Source organism: Pelobates fuscus, chromosome 2 (genome assembly GCF_036172605.1).
Source record: "Pelobates fuscus isolate aPelFus1 chromosome 2, aPelFus1.pri, whole genome shotgun sequence".
NCBI lineage: Eukaryota > Metazoa > Chordata > Amphibia > Anura > Pelobatidae > Pelobates > Pelobates fuscus.
Window position 1 is genome coordinate 193477910 of NC_086318.1, and position 19148 is coordinate 193497057.

Here is a 19148-nt window from a genome sequence, read left to right on the forward strand (position 1 = left end):
CCCCAAAAGTCTGTTATTAATGTTTACAAGCAAAATAACAGTTAAATAAAACCCCTTCTAGGAAGCTGGTCTCTCTCTCTCTCTCAGGGGTGTTGCTAGATTGGGATTAAGCCCAAAGAAAAACTTGATGGCCTCCCTGGTAGTGCTACCTCTTGACCACTTAGAGCACACTATAATTGTATTTTTGCACTGTCTCATTTTAATGTGCTCATTATTTCCTGCATTTTCTCCCTATCCTTCTCACGTGCTGTCTCTTCTCTTATTTACCTCTCCACATCCCTCATACATGCTGAGTTATTTCCTAATTTAATTCACTCCCACACCTATCTCTTTAGTGATGAGAAGGCTGGCCAGAACACAGAGGACAAGAACATTATATGTCTAGAATAACATATTGTCATGTGTTTTACAATGCTGATATGTGTAACTACAGTGGTAGCATGATGTAACAGCCTGCCATCCCCAGCACAGGACCCAGATCAATTGCCACATGTCCCCCACAGCCCTCCATTGCTCATATACCCCCACAAACTTCCAGTACCACATGTCCCCAAAATCTCTTAATTTCCAATATCACATGTCCCCTACATGACCCCAATATCCAATGCCACATGTACCAAAGAGTCCTCCCTTAGTTATAACTTCCATTGTCTTTATATCAACTGCCACACACTCAACAGCCTCCAATATCCTCTCCTGTTCATGCCTCCATTACTCATGTCTCCTCCTCATCTCCCTATATCCGATATCACATATTCCTTAGAATACTTAATATGCATTGCCAGATATCCCCTGCAACCCTCCTTTACTCATACTCCCCACAATCTCCTGTATTCAGTGCCACATTTTCCCATCTGCGTTGTGTAATGACGCAGATAAAGCAATATTATGTCAAAAGTGAAAATTTTTACTAGTAAAATCTTAAAACTACGATTTTCTATTAACCCCATCGCCTACTACTGTGTTGTAGACAGGACAGAATTTAGTGGTGGGGAATTAAAAGCTAAATAGCAAACTATGAACAATTTAAACAACATTATACACATATCTCCTACATAGAAATATACAATTTACAATTTTTTTGTCCATCTTTATTTTAATGAGGTTTAAGTTTTTAAGTTTTGATACATATATAAACAAGTGAGCAATACGAGTCAAAGTACTGTACCAAAGTATATCAGATGGAGAAATACAACCTAATTGTTGCGGTCGCCGGCCCGCCGCGTCACACAGCCGTGCCCGACCGGCACAGCCTCGCTGACAACACGAGCTTACCTGCTCGTCGGCGAGCCGGCAACCGCTCCCCCAGGTCTTCCGGGCATCGCGCCCAAATCCAAGATGGCGCTGACCGTGTGGTCGCGTCCATCTCTAGCTCTGCCCCCAAAAATTATACTAACGTGTGCGTGACGTCACAACGTCAACGCACACGCACGTTTTGGGGTCAGAGGTCGCCCTCTGACCAATCAGAGCATTGAGAGAGATATTTTAATCCCTAACTCACCCCAGTACCTTGCCCTGTCGTGGTTTCCGTTTCCTGGTTTCCTGAGAGTGCTCTATATTCGTGTATCTGATTTCCTGGTATCCTGATCTTGGCTTTTCCCTGGTTATTCTGAATTCTGGTTTCCCTGACTTGGCTTGTGTTTACGGTATTGTGTATTTTCTGGCTTCCTTGACCTCGGCTTTCCCTTTGACCATTCTCTGTCTCTAGCGTATTAGTCCGCCCATTCTAAGGTCCGGTTTACGCTCTGTCCTTTTATTTTTCCTTTCCTTGTATATGTATATGTTTACATAGTTTCTGCGTGCTGGACCACACTAGTAGTCGTGACACTAATTTTATAAAGATATAAAAAATTTAAAAAACATTCGTTGTAGTGTGACTTGGGGGGGGGGAGGGGGGGGGGGGCTAATGGAATGCTTTATATATTATTGGAATGCAAAGTACACAAACATAAACTGAAATATTTATGTTGGCAGCCAAGGACATTTGGAAATAAAAAAAGGGTTTATTTTACAAATTTAGTATGGAGTTTTGTTCATTTTTACTGGGCATAATAACTGATCATACACAACATTAAAACCACTGACAGGTGAAGTTAATAACATGAATTATATTGTTTCAATGCCACTTGTCAAGAGCTGGGATACATTAGGCAGCAAGTGAACAGTCAGTTCTTGAATTTCAAGTGTTGGAAGCAGGAAAAATGGGGCAAGTGAAAAGATCTGAGCCAATTTGACAAGAGTCAATTAGTAATGGCTTGACGACTGGGTGAGAGCATTTCCAAAAAGTCTTAGTAGTACCTAGCAAAAGTAGTGCAAGGAAGGGCAACTGGTGAACCAGCATCAGGGTCATGGTCGGCAAGGCTCATTCATGCACGTGGGAAGTGAAGGCAAGCCTCCTGGTGCAATCAAACAGAAGAGCTACTGTAGGTCAAATTTCTGACAAACCTAATGCTGGCCATAATAGAAAAGTGTCAGAACACACAGTAAACCGCAGTTTGCTGCGCATGGGGCTGCGTAGCTGCAGACCGTTCAGAGTGGCCATGATGACCCCTGTCTATCATCGAAAGTTCCTTCAATGGGGAGCGTCAGAACTAAATCATGGAGCAATGGAAAAAGGTTGCCTGGTCTGATGGATCACGTTGGTAGATGATCAGGAGCATCGTTCACTTGCGGCAGAGATGGATGCAGGATGCACTAGGGAAAGAAGGCAGACTGGCGGAGGTTGGGCTATGCTCAGGGCACTGTTCTGCTGGGAAACATTGGGTCCTGGCATTCATGTGGGTGTTACCTAGACACATACCACCTACTTGAAGATTGTTACTGACTCCTTCATGAAAATGGTGTTCCCTGATGGCAGTGACTTCTTTCGTCAGGCTAATGCATCCTGTCACATTGCAAATATGGTTCAGGAATGGTTTGAGGAACATGACAAAGAGTTTTATTTTTGCCTTGGCCTCCAAATTCCCCAGATCTCAATCCGATTGAGTAACTGTGGATTGCGCTGACACAACAAATCCTATCCATGGAGGCCCCACCTTGCACCTTGCAGGACTTAAAGGATCTGCTACTAATGTATTGGTGCCAGATACCACCTGACATGTTCTAGACCTAACTGTAGAAAAGCTTTAGACCGCAGAAATTCAATACATCCACTTTTTTATTGCCCTTCGTTGGGTCCATCTTTAGGTACCTTTGTCCTGCATTCTATTCTCGCTTGTGGTTCTTAGGGTTCATACACAAGCCTCCTGAGATTATTTTAACAGCAGGGATAACCTGCAACAGAAGTAATCACCCTAGGATGATATATAATAGATTTCTATATGAAAGCACATATGACAAACAAAAAAACATATAGACAGACAGGCAATCATAAAGTGTGACAAATACAATTTCATGACGCCTGATGGGGGAGTGTAGAGCTGTGCCAGGAGCTTTATTACTTATTTTAGGGTTAAAGGGGGAGGGGGCTACAGAATAATGCACAATAGGGAAATATAAATAGAAAAGAAATACAATAAAAGTAGGGGTTGGAGTAGCCCTTTAAATGTGACACCATTTACAATGAGGATAGAACACACAGAATATCCCTTTCTACAGAATTTATGTAAGTCCTGAATGGCGGTGTAAATTTAATTAATTCTGAATTTTATAAGTTGATATGAATATGGACTTCCATAAAGTAATATAAATAAAGGAACATCAGCGCCTACACCATAGCCCAGGTGCATGGAGCACAGGGGTGCTTATATTTATAACAGGAACAGTCAGGATCTGAAATGCAGACTCTAATCCCTGCGTTCCTAACAGGGGATCGTTTTTACCAGTTGGCTATTAGTGTAACATTAGCAGAGTAAAATAATGATTTGAAGCTGAGTTTTAATATGTGTGCCCGACGCTGTTTATTTCACGTAATCTAACAGCTAGTAACATAACTGCACCTAACAATTTGAGCATTGCCTTTACCTCGGCAGTTGTGAGGAAGACTTCATCACTTATATGTCTCACGCCACACGCAATAACTCCAAGGGCAACTCCTGGGAATACATAGGAATTGTTGCCCTGTCCAGGATGTAAGATTTGTCCATCTGGAAGAGTGACTGGATCGAATGGGCTTCCGCTTGCAAAAATTCCACGACCCTTTAGTTAATAAGAGTAAAGAAGAAATAGCACTTTAGCACAATTATATATGTTTTTCCGGTTAACTCTTTACACATTGTATTAGCTTCTTTACCAAATTGTCTAGGATAATAGTACTAATATTATTATTTTTTTTAATGGTGTTAAAGGGGAACTGTAACTTCTCTAGAATTAACATAATTGAATAATATGCTGACAATCACCTATAACGTGACAACTTGCTTTTCATGTGAAGCTTCATTTTTTCGTTTTCTTGAAATGTAAATTAAAGATGTAGCAATTGACAAGCAAGTCAATTCCTGGTGCAGCAAAATAATTTGAGGTCTCCTTATGATGACAGATGAAAGGCTGTTTCTATTAACAATGTTTGACACGTTGTGGATTTCTATATTTAATTTTATTTTTCATACCCCACAAACATATCTTTGTTAACTATAAGTTTAGGTAAATATAACATTAGACATTCTGGCAAATTATAGTTATCTATATATAGTTAACAACCCATTTAGTACAACATGAAACTGAAATCAGAAATAAACTAAATTCTGGAAGTAGTATTACAGTTAGAGAGTGCTCTACTGTATACCACATATACAGCAAATTTAAACACATCTGTAGAAACATTTACATTAAGAAATGTAGTTGTGTATATAAATACATGGGGTAAACAGAATATGCCGGAGCACCAAATAACACAATTAACTCACTAAGGACCGGGCCAAAGAGGTCAGGGAATCCATGTTTTTTATTAAGACTGTAAGTTCATGGGGTTAAGAGTCACTCAAGCATTATTATTATTATGTTTGTACATTTGTGCCTAACTCGTGTTCCTTTTTTGATTTGACTGGTCCATTTTGAGACTCTTATTTCTAGTCCTATGTCCTACTGTGCACATCTGTATCATAGTCTTGTTTTAAAACTTTGCTAATACAATTCTCACAGCATAATACAATTTTCTGCTATAGCTTATTCACTTCAGATGCTTTAAAGGAACACTCCAAGCAACAGGACAACTACCTATAAATGTATATATATAGTTTGCAGCACACTGGTTGGCCAATTTCCATGCCCTTTTGTCTCATCTCATTTGGTCCCTGAACTGGGTTTATAATCAAAATCTGCCTAGCTGACATTCGGCCAAATATTGGGCATCCCAAACAATTTTCTATTTTTAAAAAACAAATTTGGCCGAGCTGAATTTTCTTGCCATGCGCAAGTCTAATGAATAGCTCCCATTGACGAACACCGGGACTTTGCTCACAGAATGTTATCTGCAGTGTTAATAAACAGACCCCGGTGCTTGCTATTTGACAGTAGTGTTCATGAGGGTGTTAGTTACTCTGTAAATATTTGATATTTAACAACTATATTTGTAGAGTGTACAAAAATCTTTTTTTTTCTGTTATGCTCCTGTCATGTCAAGCTACTGGGAGACAGTTTAAAGAATGTGCTGAAAGAGCTATTATTTTGCAACTGTAGGTCACTTTACTGGCATAACTGGTGGCCCATCTCAGGACTTAAAAAGGAAATGTCATCACTGCATATTTTAAAAAATATTGGGCAATGCAAATTAATCTATAGAGTAGGCTAGTAAAGATCTACGTAATCAGTAAGTAAACCTAATACGTTATTAACCTTGATATTGCTCTGGGATGCATATCATAATATAGCTTAGCACACTATTATGTCAGGGATTTGCTGTACTACCGGCAGAAACTCAGGTTACATGCTAAGGAAATGTTTCACCAATTAACGCTATTTAGGCCATGCAACTATTAAGTTAATAGGAGAGTGAGTAAAAAAAGGTTCCACAATGATGATATTTTAACTCTCATCCAGTTTCTATGCCTAAAAAGGTAAAAATCTGATTCCATAAAAATGACAATACATTATATATATTTGCAAAAAAAATAAAAATGATAAATACATAAAAACAAATCTATATAAAAAAAATGATATATGTATCTTTCTGTCACTTATCCAAGGAGGTCTTCTTCAGTGAAATGGCTGTGATATCAAAGATAATTTTTACTCTCCCATATTTTTCTGATGGAAAATTACAGAACAATCTCACATGCATGATATCATGTGCAGCACTGTATTTGCCGCGAGGCAAACAAGGCATTTGTCTTGGGCGGCACTTTCCAGGGGGCGGAAAAAAACACCGCCCCAAATGCCCAGGCTAATGCACTGATTTGTGAGCTCTCCCTGCTCAGCTCCCTTGCGCGCTGCATAGTGATGCCGGGGAGCCGGAATACAACGTCACATCACTCTGCGGCGCGTGCCTGTCAGTGTGTGTGTCTTTGAGTCGGTGGGTGGGTGTCTGTCAGTAAGTGAGTGCATGCTTGCGTCATTGTGCGTATATGTCAGTGAGTGTGTGCGTGTCTGTCAGTGATTGTGTGTGTCTGTGAGTGAATCAGTGATTGTGTGTGTCTGTCAGATTAGTGAGTGTGTATGTCTGTATCCGAGAGTGTGTGTCTGTCAGTCAAAGTGTGTGCTAGTCTTTAACAGGAAGAGGTGTGGCCTTGATAGGAAGGGGTGGGGCAAATGTAAATTAGGGGGTGCCCGCGTTCCGTCATGCCTAGGGAAGCACAAATCTAAAATACACCACTGATCATGTGCACATTCTAAATAATTTTCTATTCATGTCAATGAGCATGTCTGAAAAACAAAATCATTAATTAGCAAGACTAAAGTGTTTTTAACACAAAAGACACTGCACACAGTTATAAAGAGGGCTGTTACCTCAGTCAGGTTGTAGCATTGCTCTGCGGTGCACTCTGCTTTACTTGTTGGGTTACTCAGTGCAAATATGATTGGTCTGTTGTTGAAGGCAGCCATGTCTTTAATAATTTGTTCAGTAAATGCTCCACCAATGGCTGCCACACCTAAAACACAAAAATTGTGGGATGAAATTAGGTTTTTATGAAAGGACTTTGTAAAAACGAACATTGCACATTACACAGCATCAAGCAAGCATGTTATTAAATGTGACACACTTAAAATCGTTATAACTGCTAACAGGATGTGTAATAATGTATTCATCACTATTTGTTGGATATAATCCTTAAAGAAACAGTGGCCGGTAAAATCTTTTAATTTTAAACATTACAATTAATTAGGTCATTAGACAGTACGACAGATATCTTAAATATATACAATGGCTACAAATGCCAACTCATTCACCTAATACATTAGTATCATAACACGAAACCTAGCTCCCCAGCTTCCCCCATGTACTCCTTTCCTCTAAAAAATATAGTGTCAAATGATGTAGGATTAATAAAAAACAGAAAATGTATTCAATATAGTTAAACAAAGAGCAAAAAAACACAATGGTACATTATCAAAAATATTTATTCATAAAACACAATATATATACAGCTTACTAGAAGTCTTGGTGAATTTCCCAGCCAGATTCCCACTATCACGGTTTGCCAGTATGTAAAAACACGGATGCTCTCAGGCAAGGAATGGCGATGGCTGCAGCTTCTGGTTTCTGAAGCTCTGCCGTAGCCAGAATTGCATCACTGGACCACAGCATCGGAGCCAGATAAGGATCCAAACATTGATAAACAGTTTGCCCCATTGATACTATCCAGGGTACTTCTGGCATCATAACCACTTAGCAGGCTGTATGGTTATAATGATTAGAGGAACCCTTTAATTGTATTTTGTTTTTCCTTTCTCTGATTTTAAAGACAATGTCAAGGGATATATGAATTAGTACCTATCAGAGCAGTTGGCTTGATGTTTTTGACAACATCTTGTAAATTCTTCATTCCCTCATGTGGATGAGCAAAGCGTTCTTTTTCATGTGTTAAGGAAGCCCTGCCCTGTAAAAAAAAAAAGATAGTAATTATTCTGTAAATATAATATAGAATATTATGCTTTGCCAATGCTGATTGATATCATGTTAACCTGATAGTGGGGAAGATTTGTCTAGCATCAGCTACACTTTTCTGCACAATTTTCTGCACTTTTGTGGTGCAGAATATTAAATCTGATTTTCTTTCATCTGTTGCTTCGATGGAGCCCTAACCATGCTTGAATATTCATTGTTTTTTATGTCACTCACTGTTTTATTGAGATGAAATCTGAACAGAGATAGTATGTATTACCAATATACCTGAGGAATCCATTTAAGGAGATATCACAAGTAATATCTGTCTAAATTGTATATTAAGGTGCCTCATTTTTAGAAATAAAGAGAGATCTGTTACATCAATAAAAAAAAAGACAATAGAGAGTATGCAAATAACATAGATAAGATAAGTTGCATTAGGACTCTGCAGATTCAAATGAGAAATCTCAGGAGCATATTAAAGAAAATAAAAATAAGTATGTATAGGTGAGATAATGAGATTTTTTTTTTATAATTGGCACATGTATTGAAAAGCTGAACCTGTGTTATAGATGGAAGCATGCTCCCTGCAAATATGTAAATGTTCATCCAATTCCTTTCTCAGAGGCTTGAAACCAAGGCATACAAAAGACAAAGTGAAACCATGTCCTAAAGTCCATACTATGCACTCTGAGAGAGCCACAATCCAGCCCCCAGGTAACAAGACAGACCTGTATACTATGCCTCTAGTCCAGCCAGTCTCGCTGTCCAGAACTATCCCAATAACTGCCCGAGAGTGGTGGTAAAGTTAAGAACAGTGCCATTGCATCACGTCATCGACATCTTCTCCGGCTTCCACGACCAGGGGTCCTATGAGCTCACATGGCTCCAAGATGCTTATACGATGAGCCCACAGGCTTACAGAATATCATCAATTCTTCCAGTACAGTAGTGGTATAGTAGAACAACATTTCATCAAAAGTATAAATTTCAGCATAGCTCTTGGAGCTCAAGCGATGTGCGACTGTTCAGCTTGGCAGTCAGATCCTGCCTATTCAATTTTTTTTTAGTATGCTGTTTAACTTTTCAATGTTTCTGTATCTCTATTTCTGCATGTCTACTGAAATGGAAACAACTGATCACTTTTAAAACACTGTAATAAACATGAGCAATCCCTTTCTGAACAATTAGATACATATCATGTGTTCCACATTGGATGCACAGTTTTTAACTTTGACTGCAAGTGGAAGATAACTCTAATAGTGACAAAATGCAACACAGCTAACAAGAACATATAAGCTTTTTCCCCACTAGGGGGCAGTACAGTAGTGTTACCAGTAGAAATGCATGCCAACAGACATACCTTCTAAACTGGTGTATTTCTATAAATGTAATCAGTATTTCATTAATGATTTATACAGTCAATAGTTTGACCAATAAAATGATTGGCTAATGATCCTGGGAACAGCAATGTGTGCCCTCAATTACATACTTTGAATTATTAGTCACCATTTGCCACACTGTATTGTGAAACTCATTTACGTGAACTTTTGCTGTGCCTCTTAACTAATTATAAATAATTCAATTATGTTTAACTGAATACATATTGTTTAGAAGTGACATATGCAAAATGCAGCATATAGTAACAAGTTCTACTTTGTAAATTATGTCATGTTTCACTATAGTTTTTTGGAAACGCACTAGTACATTTTAGTGTTTTCTTGCCATAGCAACAGTGTTTGTGCTGAGGCGGCAGATTTGTCTTAATTGTGTGATTGTAATGATACTGTAGTTCCTTGTTCTCTGAGGGCAAATTAGAGGTCACTTGTGAGGGCGGTTGAAAATTTCGAGTGGCCTGTGGTTATGTTGAGGGTATAATAGCATACCTTATTTCAGAACACAATGCTGTATGGAGAGAGGAGATCCGAGAAGAAGTTAAGGGTGCAAACCGATTCCACTGAGGCTTGTCATACATTCTAACTGCATGGGTAGTCGACCCTATCACACATATAGAACACTTGAAGTGAAAGCTGCCTCTGAATAAAGAGGATAGGTCTTGTCTCCAAGCAGAGAATCATGTAGATAGTTTAGGATTTTTAAGAACAATGAATGTTGTTACCAAGTGCAAATCTTGGGTGGGTTTACTATCATTTGGAAAACATTTTTTTCCAGGAGTTATGGAACAATGTTGCCATTGGTATGAATGAGCATGATTACGGATTGGTATTTAAAAACGTCACACATTGTGCAAAGTGTCCTTTGGTCATGTCAGACAGACAGATTTGAAAATAGACAGACAAAAATATAAATGATCACACTGAAAGATAGATTGATAGATAAAGCACAGATCAGTGGCGGAACTACCGCAGTGAATACTAGAGCAGCTGCACCGGCGCCCGCACAATAACGGGGCCCATCAGGTGGCTCATGCACTTAGTGAGCATTTGTCTATGGCACTCCAGTTATTATGTTCACTGTTCACTTTATTTGCTTTCTGTGACATTTCCGACCTACTAGATCTGGTCAGGCCAACTAGAAGTAGAATTGTGTTACGTATTTGACAGGAAATGCACAGGTAGCAGGAATGAGCCAAAGCGAGGTACAAAAGGAATAAACAAAGTCGTAGTCAGAAAAAATCCAAGGGTCAGGACAGGCAGCACAGGTTCATTGACAATTAAGATAGCGGAGGGTCAGATACTAGATAAATCAGACAAGGCAGGATAGGCACACTGAAGTTAACACCACAGTAAGCACAGTATAACCGACTGCTGGAGACATGTTGGGATGGAGTTTTATAGAAGAGAGGTTTACACCTCTCCTATTCCCATGGTTAATTGGTTTATGTAATTTAAGTCTTCTGCCCCTTTACGAGACGGCTCTCTAGACGCGAGCACGCCTGTGACTGTTTGACGTGTGGAGTGGCAGTGCACTGCGGCAAGATGGGAAGAGCTGCAGCAATGCTGCAATAACAGAGTCAGATGCCTGGTCTCCACTCTCAACAGTAAACAAGCCGGAGGGTCCGGCGTGCTCCAAGTAGGGACTGTGTCGGCCGCAGGGTGAGAGGTGGCGAGGGAGTAACAGGTGACAAAGTATCTAGAAACAATAGCAGCCATCAAGTGACAGACCATGCATACTAACAGAGTGAAGACACCACGTCCTACAGATCATAGCACATAAAAATTGCCTATCATCTGTTGGACCACGCACATTGGGTATTTTAAACTTTGTGGCAACAGTATAATTAAGGTCCATGAAGGTATCGCTTAATGAGTTAGGAGCATAAGAACTTGAGATGCTTACACAGAGCCCTGACCCCTACTGAACACCTTTGGGATAAAATGGAACACCAACTAGGCACCAGACTTTCTCACTCAGCATTAGTGCCTGACACATTCTCTTTTGACTGAAAGGGAACACATTCCTACAGATGCAAAATCTCCAATATCTTATGAAAAGCCTTCCCAGAAGAGTGGGAAAGAGGTGGGAGAGTAAGAGGACCATAGTAACTCAAATGGTTCTGGAAAGGATGTCCAAGAAGTTAGTTCACATAGGTGTGATGATCAGTTATCCATATACCTGTAGCTATATGGTTGGTGTAGATAGATTAGAGAGACATATAGAGAAGAATCTGAAACAATGATTAATATATAATATATTAAAATGTAATTCTGCAACAATTTAAACTATAGTTAGCTTTACAAAATGTATATATAAAATGATGGTATGAAAAACCTATTAGCGTAGGAGTGTGTAATTCAACAAAGACATATATCTCATCTTGTAATAGAAAGATTTAGTAACCATAGCAAACATGGGACTGTATACGTTATTACATTTCGAGTTACTATTCCAAGTGTGATGTTAAATGAGGTACTAAAATCACAGAATTCCTATTTAATCTTCTGGATATAAGATTTTATTAATAATTATATTTACAATAATACAGGAAACATGATGGCAGGCCTTAGGCAGCTGTTGAATATATTTGTGTAAAGTAGAAATATACAAAACATAGCGTATCATAAGCCTTGGAACCAAATTAGAATTTATTCTGTACAGTAAATACAAAAAGAGATGTATTCCTAATTTCCTCAGGAAATTCTGATGCTGGAAAGATGCCACACCACATCTACATTATACATGCTACCAGATTGAGAATCTGTAGAAAACACTTTATCCATGATGTAAATAACTGAGATCCTGTTAGACAAATATGACCATGCCTTACATATGCAATCTGTATAGAGAGCAGGGTTGGAGTGCGGTCTAATCATAATAATGGTAATGCTCGAGTCCTGGAATTGGGATGTGTCATCTCAGGACATATACATTATGCCAGTCAGAGTGGCCCATGCAGTGGAGATACAAAAGAACAGCATTTGTCTATATAAACAAAAACATATTCATTTTGACCATAATTGATTTTTATCAGTTGCAGGCCATGGTATCTGCACAATAGGCATACTCAATCCACAACTGCCATGCCATAGTAAATTAAGCTAAATAAATCAACAGTCATCCTTCATTGTACTGACCCAGTCTGGCACCACCTCAAACCCAGAAGAACGAGAAAAAAAGGGCAGGTGTGTATTGCAACCACGGCCTACAACCAGTAAAAAAAAATTGTGGTATATATGAATACATTTTCCTTTTTCCCAAACATATTCAAGGCAGCACTGCAATAGGTAATACTCAAACTAAGATAGAAATAACAGAATACAGGTTGTGCTAAAAAAAAAAAAAAAAAAAAAAAAAAAAAAAAAAAAGGGAGAACAAGGCATTAAAAACAATAAAATAAAGAGTGTTGCCATTAAAGGACTGATGTGTTATATGCACCATATTTAACTGCCATATTGCACTATTGGTTTCTTCTCTGCTCTTTTCTATATATTTTACCAAGAAACTAAGCTATTAAAAGAACCACTGCTTGAATATTTAGGACTACTAAGGATACAGTATTTGGGACTCTTTTATACCTGATACTCCATTTATTATCTCTGTAAGGACATTATCCAATTCTATTTATTTTAAAAATTGTATTGCTTTGGTCTCCCTACTCCATTTGTATTTTATATTTTTTCTTGGCACATCTGCTCCATGAAGAAACAGACTTAAAAATAACTGAAAAATATTGAATTAAAAACTTAGAAGACAGCAGCTTGGAGGTCTCCTTGGCAAAAGTAATCATTAGAAGAATCATCTATATCCAATTTGTAATGCTGGATGTATGTATTCTTTGAGATCCATGTAGTTGTCCTACAGAAGTAGTCTTGCTATACTCTGCCCACTATGCCCAGAGTGAAGAAAACGCCCTTGTGGACCGAGCAAGGATTCCCAAGAGCACTGGTAAATTCAGAGCCTGAAGAGATTTGGAGATGGCAACCACAATCCGGTGGGTTATGATTGCCATAGCAGTTGATCCTGCTTTGTTGCCTTCCAAATGCAGGACAAACAGTCACAAAGTTTCTTTACATCTCAATATTGATAGATAGAGCTCTCACTAAATCCAATTTTCTTCAGTTATGTTTCTCCTTTAACCCCTTAAGGACACATGACATGTGTGACATGTCATGATTCCCTTTTATTCCAGAAGTTTGGTCCTTAAGGGGTTAAAGAGAGCTCTGTGTAGTAAAAATGGAGTAGTACTTCTTGGTCAACATAGAACGTGGAGATCACACTTGGTCTAAATTCATATACAGTTCATAAAAAACACTCATTGTCATGAGAATACGCTAAGGGTTCTTTACAAAAGAATGCCTGATGTTCAGAGATCTGCATCCTGAACTAATAGCCACCAACAGGTTCACTGTAATGAATAAAATGTTTATCTAAATACACTTTTCAATGGTTAAAAGAGAGGATTTTATTTCTAGAAACCCAATCCAGACCTTATCTATCCAAAACCTTGTAATAAACAGAAGATGTAGACCTCTTCCACATTGTGTAAAGCTGCTAATCACTAGAGAGAGACTATCTGTCTTGATCTTTCTGTTTTCATGCTGTCAGTTCTGTATCAGAACTCGCGTCGGATGCCACCTGAAGTCTTTCCACACTTAAGGTTTCCCTATTTAAGAGGACTTGTACTGGACTAGTTTATTTCACCTTGAAGAAGACGTGTATCTCTGAAACGCATAATGTTTTTATTTGGGTGAGCCATTGGTGAGAACATTCAGTATCACTGTGTATCCAGTTTAATTGGCACTGTAGCCCTTCACTTTTGAAATATTTTTTATAATAAATATATTTATTGTCCATACTTTTTTGGCGGCATTCACTCACTGCCATTTGAGATTTATTGTGGCCTGTGAAGTGGACTTCCTTTTGCTGATATCACAGAGCTTGCTCATGGCTCTGCAGTATGTTAGTGGTTCTAGTTATGCTATGATTTTTCTTTTTTTAGTGTTTATTCTCTTTTGCTTAAAAGTCCCATTTTCCCTATAGTATACTGAATGGGTAATTGTATTATTAACATCTTACTTTACCTAAAGGGACATCTGTATTGGTAATTTCTTCCTTTTTCTTGGACACTTTTTCCAAGTTTCACTTATTTTTGAAGCGTCATCGGACTTGTTGATGGTAGTATCTAAGTAAGTTGATATTGCTTACAAATATCATCAAGTCAGTGGAGGCTTTTCTGGTGATAGTTCTGTTCATATAGCAAAGATTTATTTCAGGGTATTTGTCATACTTACCAGGAGGGACAGTTCCTATTTTGGGCGCCACAGCCTTCTGATACCACCTCTAAAACAAAAGTGTCTTTGTTCATTTGAAATGTTGCGATGTGTGATATTTTCAATGACTTTGAGGTGTTATGTTTTGACATTAAAATGTCAATTATAAGACTGTTCCTTGAACCTTATATGCCAGGTGCCCCCTCCCTCCCCCCAAATGAAAATAATAAACATTATAATATAATTAACTTTTCTTCAGTGGAGAGTCCTCTTTATCCACCCTGAATAGAGTATCAATAATAGGTGTGTGCATGGCTATGGGGAATTGAGCGACGCTGGAGGTCCTCACACAGCGTGAGGACGTCCAGCAACACTCTAGCACAGGTTTCCTGTGCTTTGGACACGGAAGTGCCCTCTAGTGGCTGTCTACTAGACAGCCACTAGAGGTGGAGTTAACCCTGCAAGGTAATTATTGCAGTTTATAAAAAACTACAATAATTGCACTTGCAGGGTTAAGAGTAGTGGTAGTTGGCACCCAGACCACTCCAATGGGCAGAAGTGGTCTGGGTGCCTGGAGTGTCCCTTTAACTATTAAATAATAATAATGATTATTACATATACAATGACAGTACCTTACTATTACATTTGCTTTTCAGTTTATATTATCTCTTTTAAGCATTAAACAATGCCATTCATGCCATGTATGGTTACAGAATTCTTATTGTTATTTTAATGAAGGCCAACATTTTAATAGTGAGATTCAAGCACACATCTAATTAATTCATGATGTTAGTATAATCTATACAGACCACTATATCAGGCTTTCCAATGGAAAAACTAATGCTTTTTCCACATGGGCAACGGGTGGGTGGCTGCAAAGGATTACTGACTATCCAGCACCACTGCCTTTAGGAGCTAATTAAGGAGTTTTCCAGTTGAGAATTGTTAAAAAAATATTGTGCTTTAAGCACTGAAAATGGAAAGTGCTTTTAGCTCTGGGAAAAAAAATGTATTGCACTTTGCTACAAATCATATTACAATCTGATTTATAAGGGCCCACACAAACGCAAATAGTTTGATTTTACTTTTTTCCCTTTTGCTTGGTAAAATGTTAATTTATATATATAGGTTTTAAAGTGGTATGGATTTACTGGTTGCTATAATACCCACGGGATTTATAGTCATTCAGGCAATACAGGATAACTATCTACAAAAATATTGCTTGAACATCGTATTTTGTAAACTTGAAGTAGATGCTGATTACTCTGTATATAAACTTAACCTTTGCATTTAATTATTTAAACGCACTGTTCATGTTTCTTTTTAAACACATTTCACTATCCAGTCGCTTGAAGGGACACACCAGGCACCAAAAGAACTTCATCTAAATAAAGTTGTTATGGTGCCAGGAAGCCCCAGAGGCACTCTTATCTCAAGGGGTTAAACTGTTCTTGAACAGTTTAACCTCAAAGTTGCTTCCAGCGGCCTTATCTACTCTTCACTTCGCTGCAGATAGCAATTTTCTGATTAAGAAAGAGTGAAGGGCTGCAGGGCAGGGCCGCTGCTGATTGGCTGAGACTGGTCAGTTGGTTGATGCTCTCAGCCAATCAGTAACTCTCCATTTACTAAATAGGCTTGGGAAATGGGGGGCCGGGGATAAACAGTCAGTTGAGGCGGGGGTTGGGGGGGACAATAGGTTCTCCTCTTGTCACTTAGGGTCCCCACCTGCCGCTATTGGGTGGGGGCCGGGGTGGGGGGATGATAGGTCCCCTCATGTCACTTATGGCTCTACCCGCCGCTAATGGGTGAAGGGCCAGGGAGGGGGAGACAGTAGGTCCCCCCTTTATTACGCAAATGGCTGGGGGCAATATGTCCCCTCCCCCGCTGCTAATGGGTGGGGTTTAGGAGAGCTTACAGGGGGACCCACCCTCACCCACTGACATTTAGGGCCCCCACCAGAAGCTAATGGGTCGGGATTTCGTTAACTTTTATAGCCCCCACTTGCAGGGCATGGATGGGGGCTCGGAGGGACACTATTTACCCCCGTTAATTATTTTAATAGGTGCCCCACAGTGGGGGCATGGGGGACCTGTGTCAGGTTTCCCTTTATTGGATTTGGTGGGTGGTCTGTGTTTTTTTTTACAACAGTGAGCCAAATTAGCTAGCATGGAACTCTTGTTGGCTGGATAATGAAACCCCAATAACATTGCTGAAGGTGGAGTTACACAGCTGGCAGAAAAGGGGATAAATACCAAATGTGCGGTGTTTAATGCGAAATGCTGCACACACAGACTCAGTGAAGTAGTCATGGTACCTTTTTTCAGAAAAGTTGCTTGGAGTAACTTGAAGTAATCTCGTAATTGAAATGGATGCCTGACATTTATATACATCTATATCCCCTGGTCCTGTCAAATCTTTCTACAATATCTATTACTTTTGAGTCTATAAAATAGATCATTTATCTCCAGTAGCATTCATGAAATTACATTTATTTTTAAATTGATGAAATTTGGTATTTTTTGACATGTGAAACAGATTCTTAGATTACCCTTTAATTCACTATGCTTGCATATATTACATGTTACAGCTGTGTTACCACATCCCAGAATTACAGTCTTTCTCTTCTGAAGACGGGTGTGGTGTCCATCAAAGACCAGCATTTAAAAACCCACTTGGAAAAAATAGGCCATCCGTCTGAATATGCATGTATATTCCTGCTGACGGAATAACAGATCTTTCTCATCACAGCTCAAATTAATTTTAATAGTTGGGAGACGGATAATTATCCAGAAAACAATAAATCAGCGTTGAGGCATCAACATTGATGTACAGTATTACGTAGAAATGCATGATCTAAAAAGTTTTGTTTTGCTTTTTTTTTCCCTCCCAAGGCCTATTATAAATTGGTATATACTTTTGTGTACACTTCTTTTTTTCTACCTGAATAATTGTTCTCTCTCCTCCCTACTCAGCGGTATATTATTTAGATTTAAAACTGTTTAGTAATGTATGGGCTGTTTATATAATAATATTTTCTACGGTTTAATGGCCATACTGTATTGCATGTTTACATATACATATAGGTACACATTGTTGTGGGTGTAGATTCAACACCCCCCCTCCCCCCCCCCCATCCATTTCCCCCCTTTTTTTCATCTGTAGTGTTTTACCTAGTTTATTTTCTCAAAATGTTTATTTTACTATATTTTGAGAAATGTTTAATAAAATGTATTTGAAAAGAAATGCATGAGCTATACGGTGAAGTGACTATCTTGAATGTCAGAGATTGTTTTAGTTTTGTGATTAACCAATTGAAATGGATCTAACTGAAACGCAATGATTAAACTAGAGGCCCTTCCGTACTTATCACAGTGAGAAGACGCCAACATCCATAGGAAAGTATTGAGAAATGCTTTCCAATGGACTGATTGCCGCACATGCGCATTCAGCGGATGACGTCGGAAGAGGGATGAGAGTCCCCAGGGCCGAGGGAGCCCGGCACTGGAGAAAGGTAAGCGTGTAACCCCTTCCTCCCCCTTCAGCCCGGCAGGAGGGGGACCCAAAGGGTGGGGGGGACCCAAAGGGTGGGGGGGACCCAAAGACCCTATAGAACCAGGAAAACGAGTTTGTTTTCCTGGCACTATAGTGGTCCTTTAATAATATACACAAAGTTTTCACTAGAGTGAGAATTCAAAGTGAATTTCAAATTTTAGTTTAAAATAGCCAAACTTGAAAAAAAATTCTCTAAGTCAGCAATGCTTTCAGTTCAGCTACTCTGGCCTTACATTTTAAATGCACTTGAAATTCACTTTGCATTATCACTTTACTAAAAACCCTGTGAGAGAACACCAGAAGGGCTGGAGCACCGAATGCAGCTTTCCATTGGCATATAGTCTGCTGTCTCCTCTAATTAGGGTTAAAGGGACAAAACAACACGAATGTGAAATTTAGCAAGCATTCCAAATTTAGGGACTGCTTAAAAATGAGCTTCAGTTTAGTTTATGTATGTAGTGTAACACATATTATGAATATTTTAATTATAAATATATTAACTTTATTTTTATGATGTTATTTCTGGAGATCTACCACTAGAGGGCATCATAATTCCTATATTACAGAGCCTGGATTTTGAGTTTTTTTTCCTACTATGACCTTTTTCTCAGGCTCTTAAATGTAAAGTATTTAAACATACTAAGACAAGTATGTACATTCTCATTTGTCTTGGTATTGTTGCATATCTATTGTGTATGGTCATTTTTTGTTTTTTTAAACAGTTCATTTAACAGTCCATTGACATAGGTTAAAATTTGAACTCAAACACCAGAAGCACTTTAACTTTAGTCCATTTTACAAAAAGTGCAGATTTAAGTAGAGATTGACACTTTTATATTTTATCCTTCTTACAACCCCTAGCTGTCAATCAGACAACCATCCTGTTACTTCCTGGTTGTTTATCTTTAGTGAGGCTAAACTCAAGAGACAGGCAATTACCCAGA

The 19148-nt window shown here is 38.8% G+C and overlaps 1 protein-coding gene across 1 annotated transcript in view; it reads right to left on the bottom strand.

Annotated features, from left to right (window-relative positions):
* Window positions 1-19148, bottom strand: part of ME1 (malic enzyme 1) — a 460205-nt gene that overhangs the window by 21678 nt on the left and 419379 nt on the right. Inside the window, exons 10-12 of the mRNA XM_063441145.1 lie at window positions 7868-7973; window positions 6883-7025; window positions 3964-4137 (exon numbers count right to left, since the gene is read on the bottom strand). Coding sequence (XP_063297215.1) covers window positions 3964-4137; window positions 6883-7025; window positions 7868-7973 — 423 coding nt within the window. The remainder of the gene's footprint in view (window positions 1-3963; window positions 4138-6882; window positions 7026-7867; window positions 7974-19148) is intronic.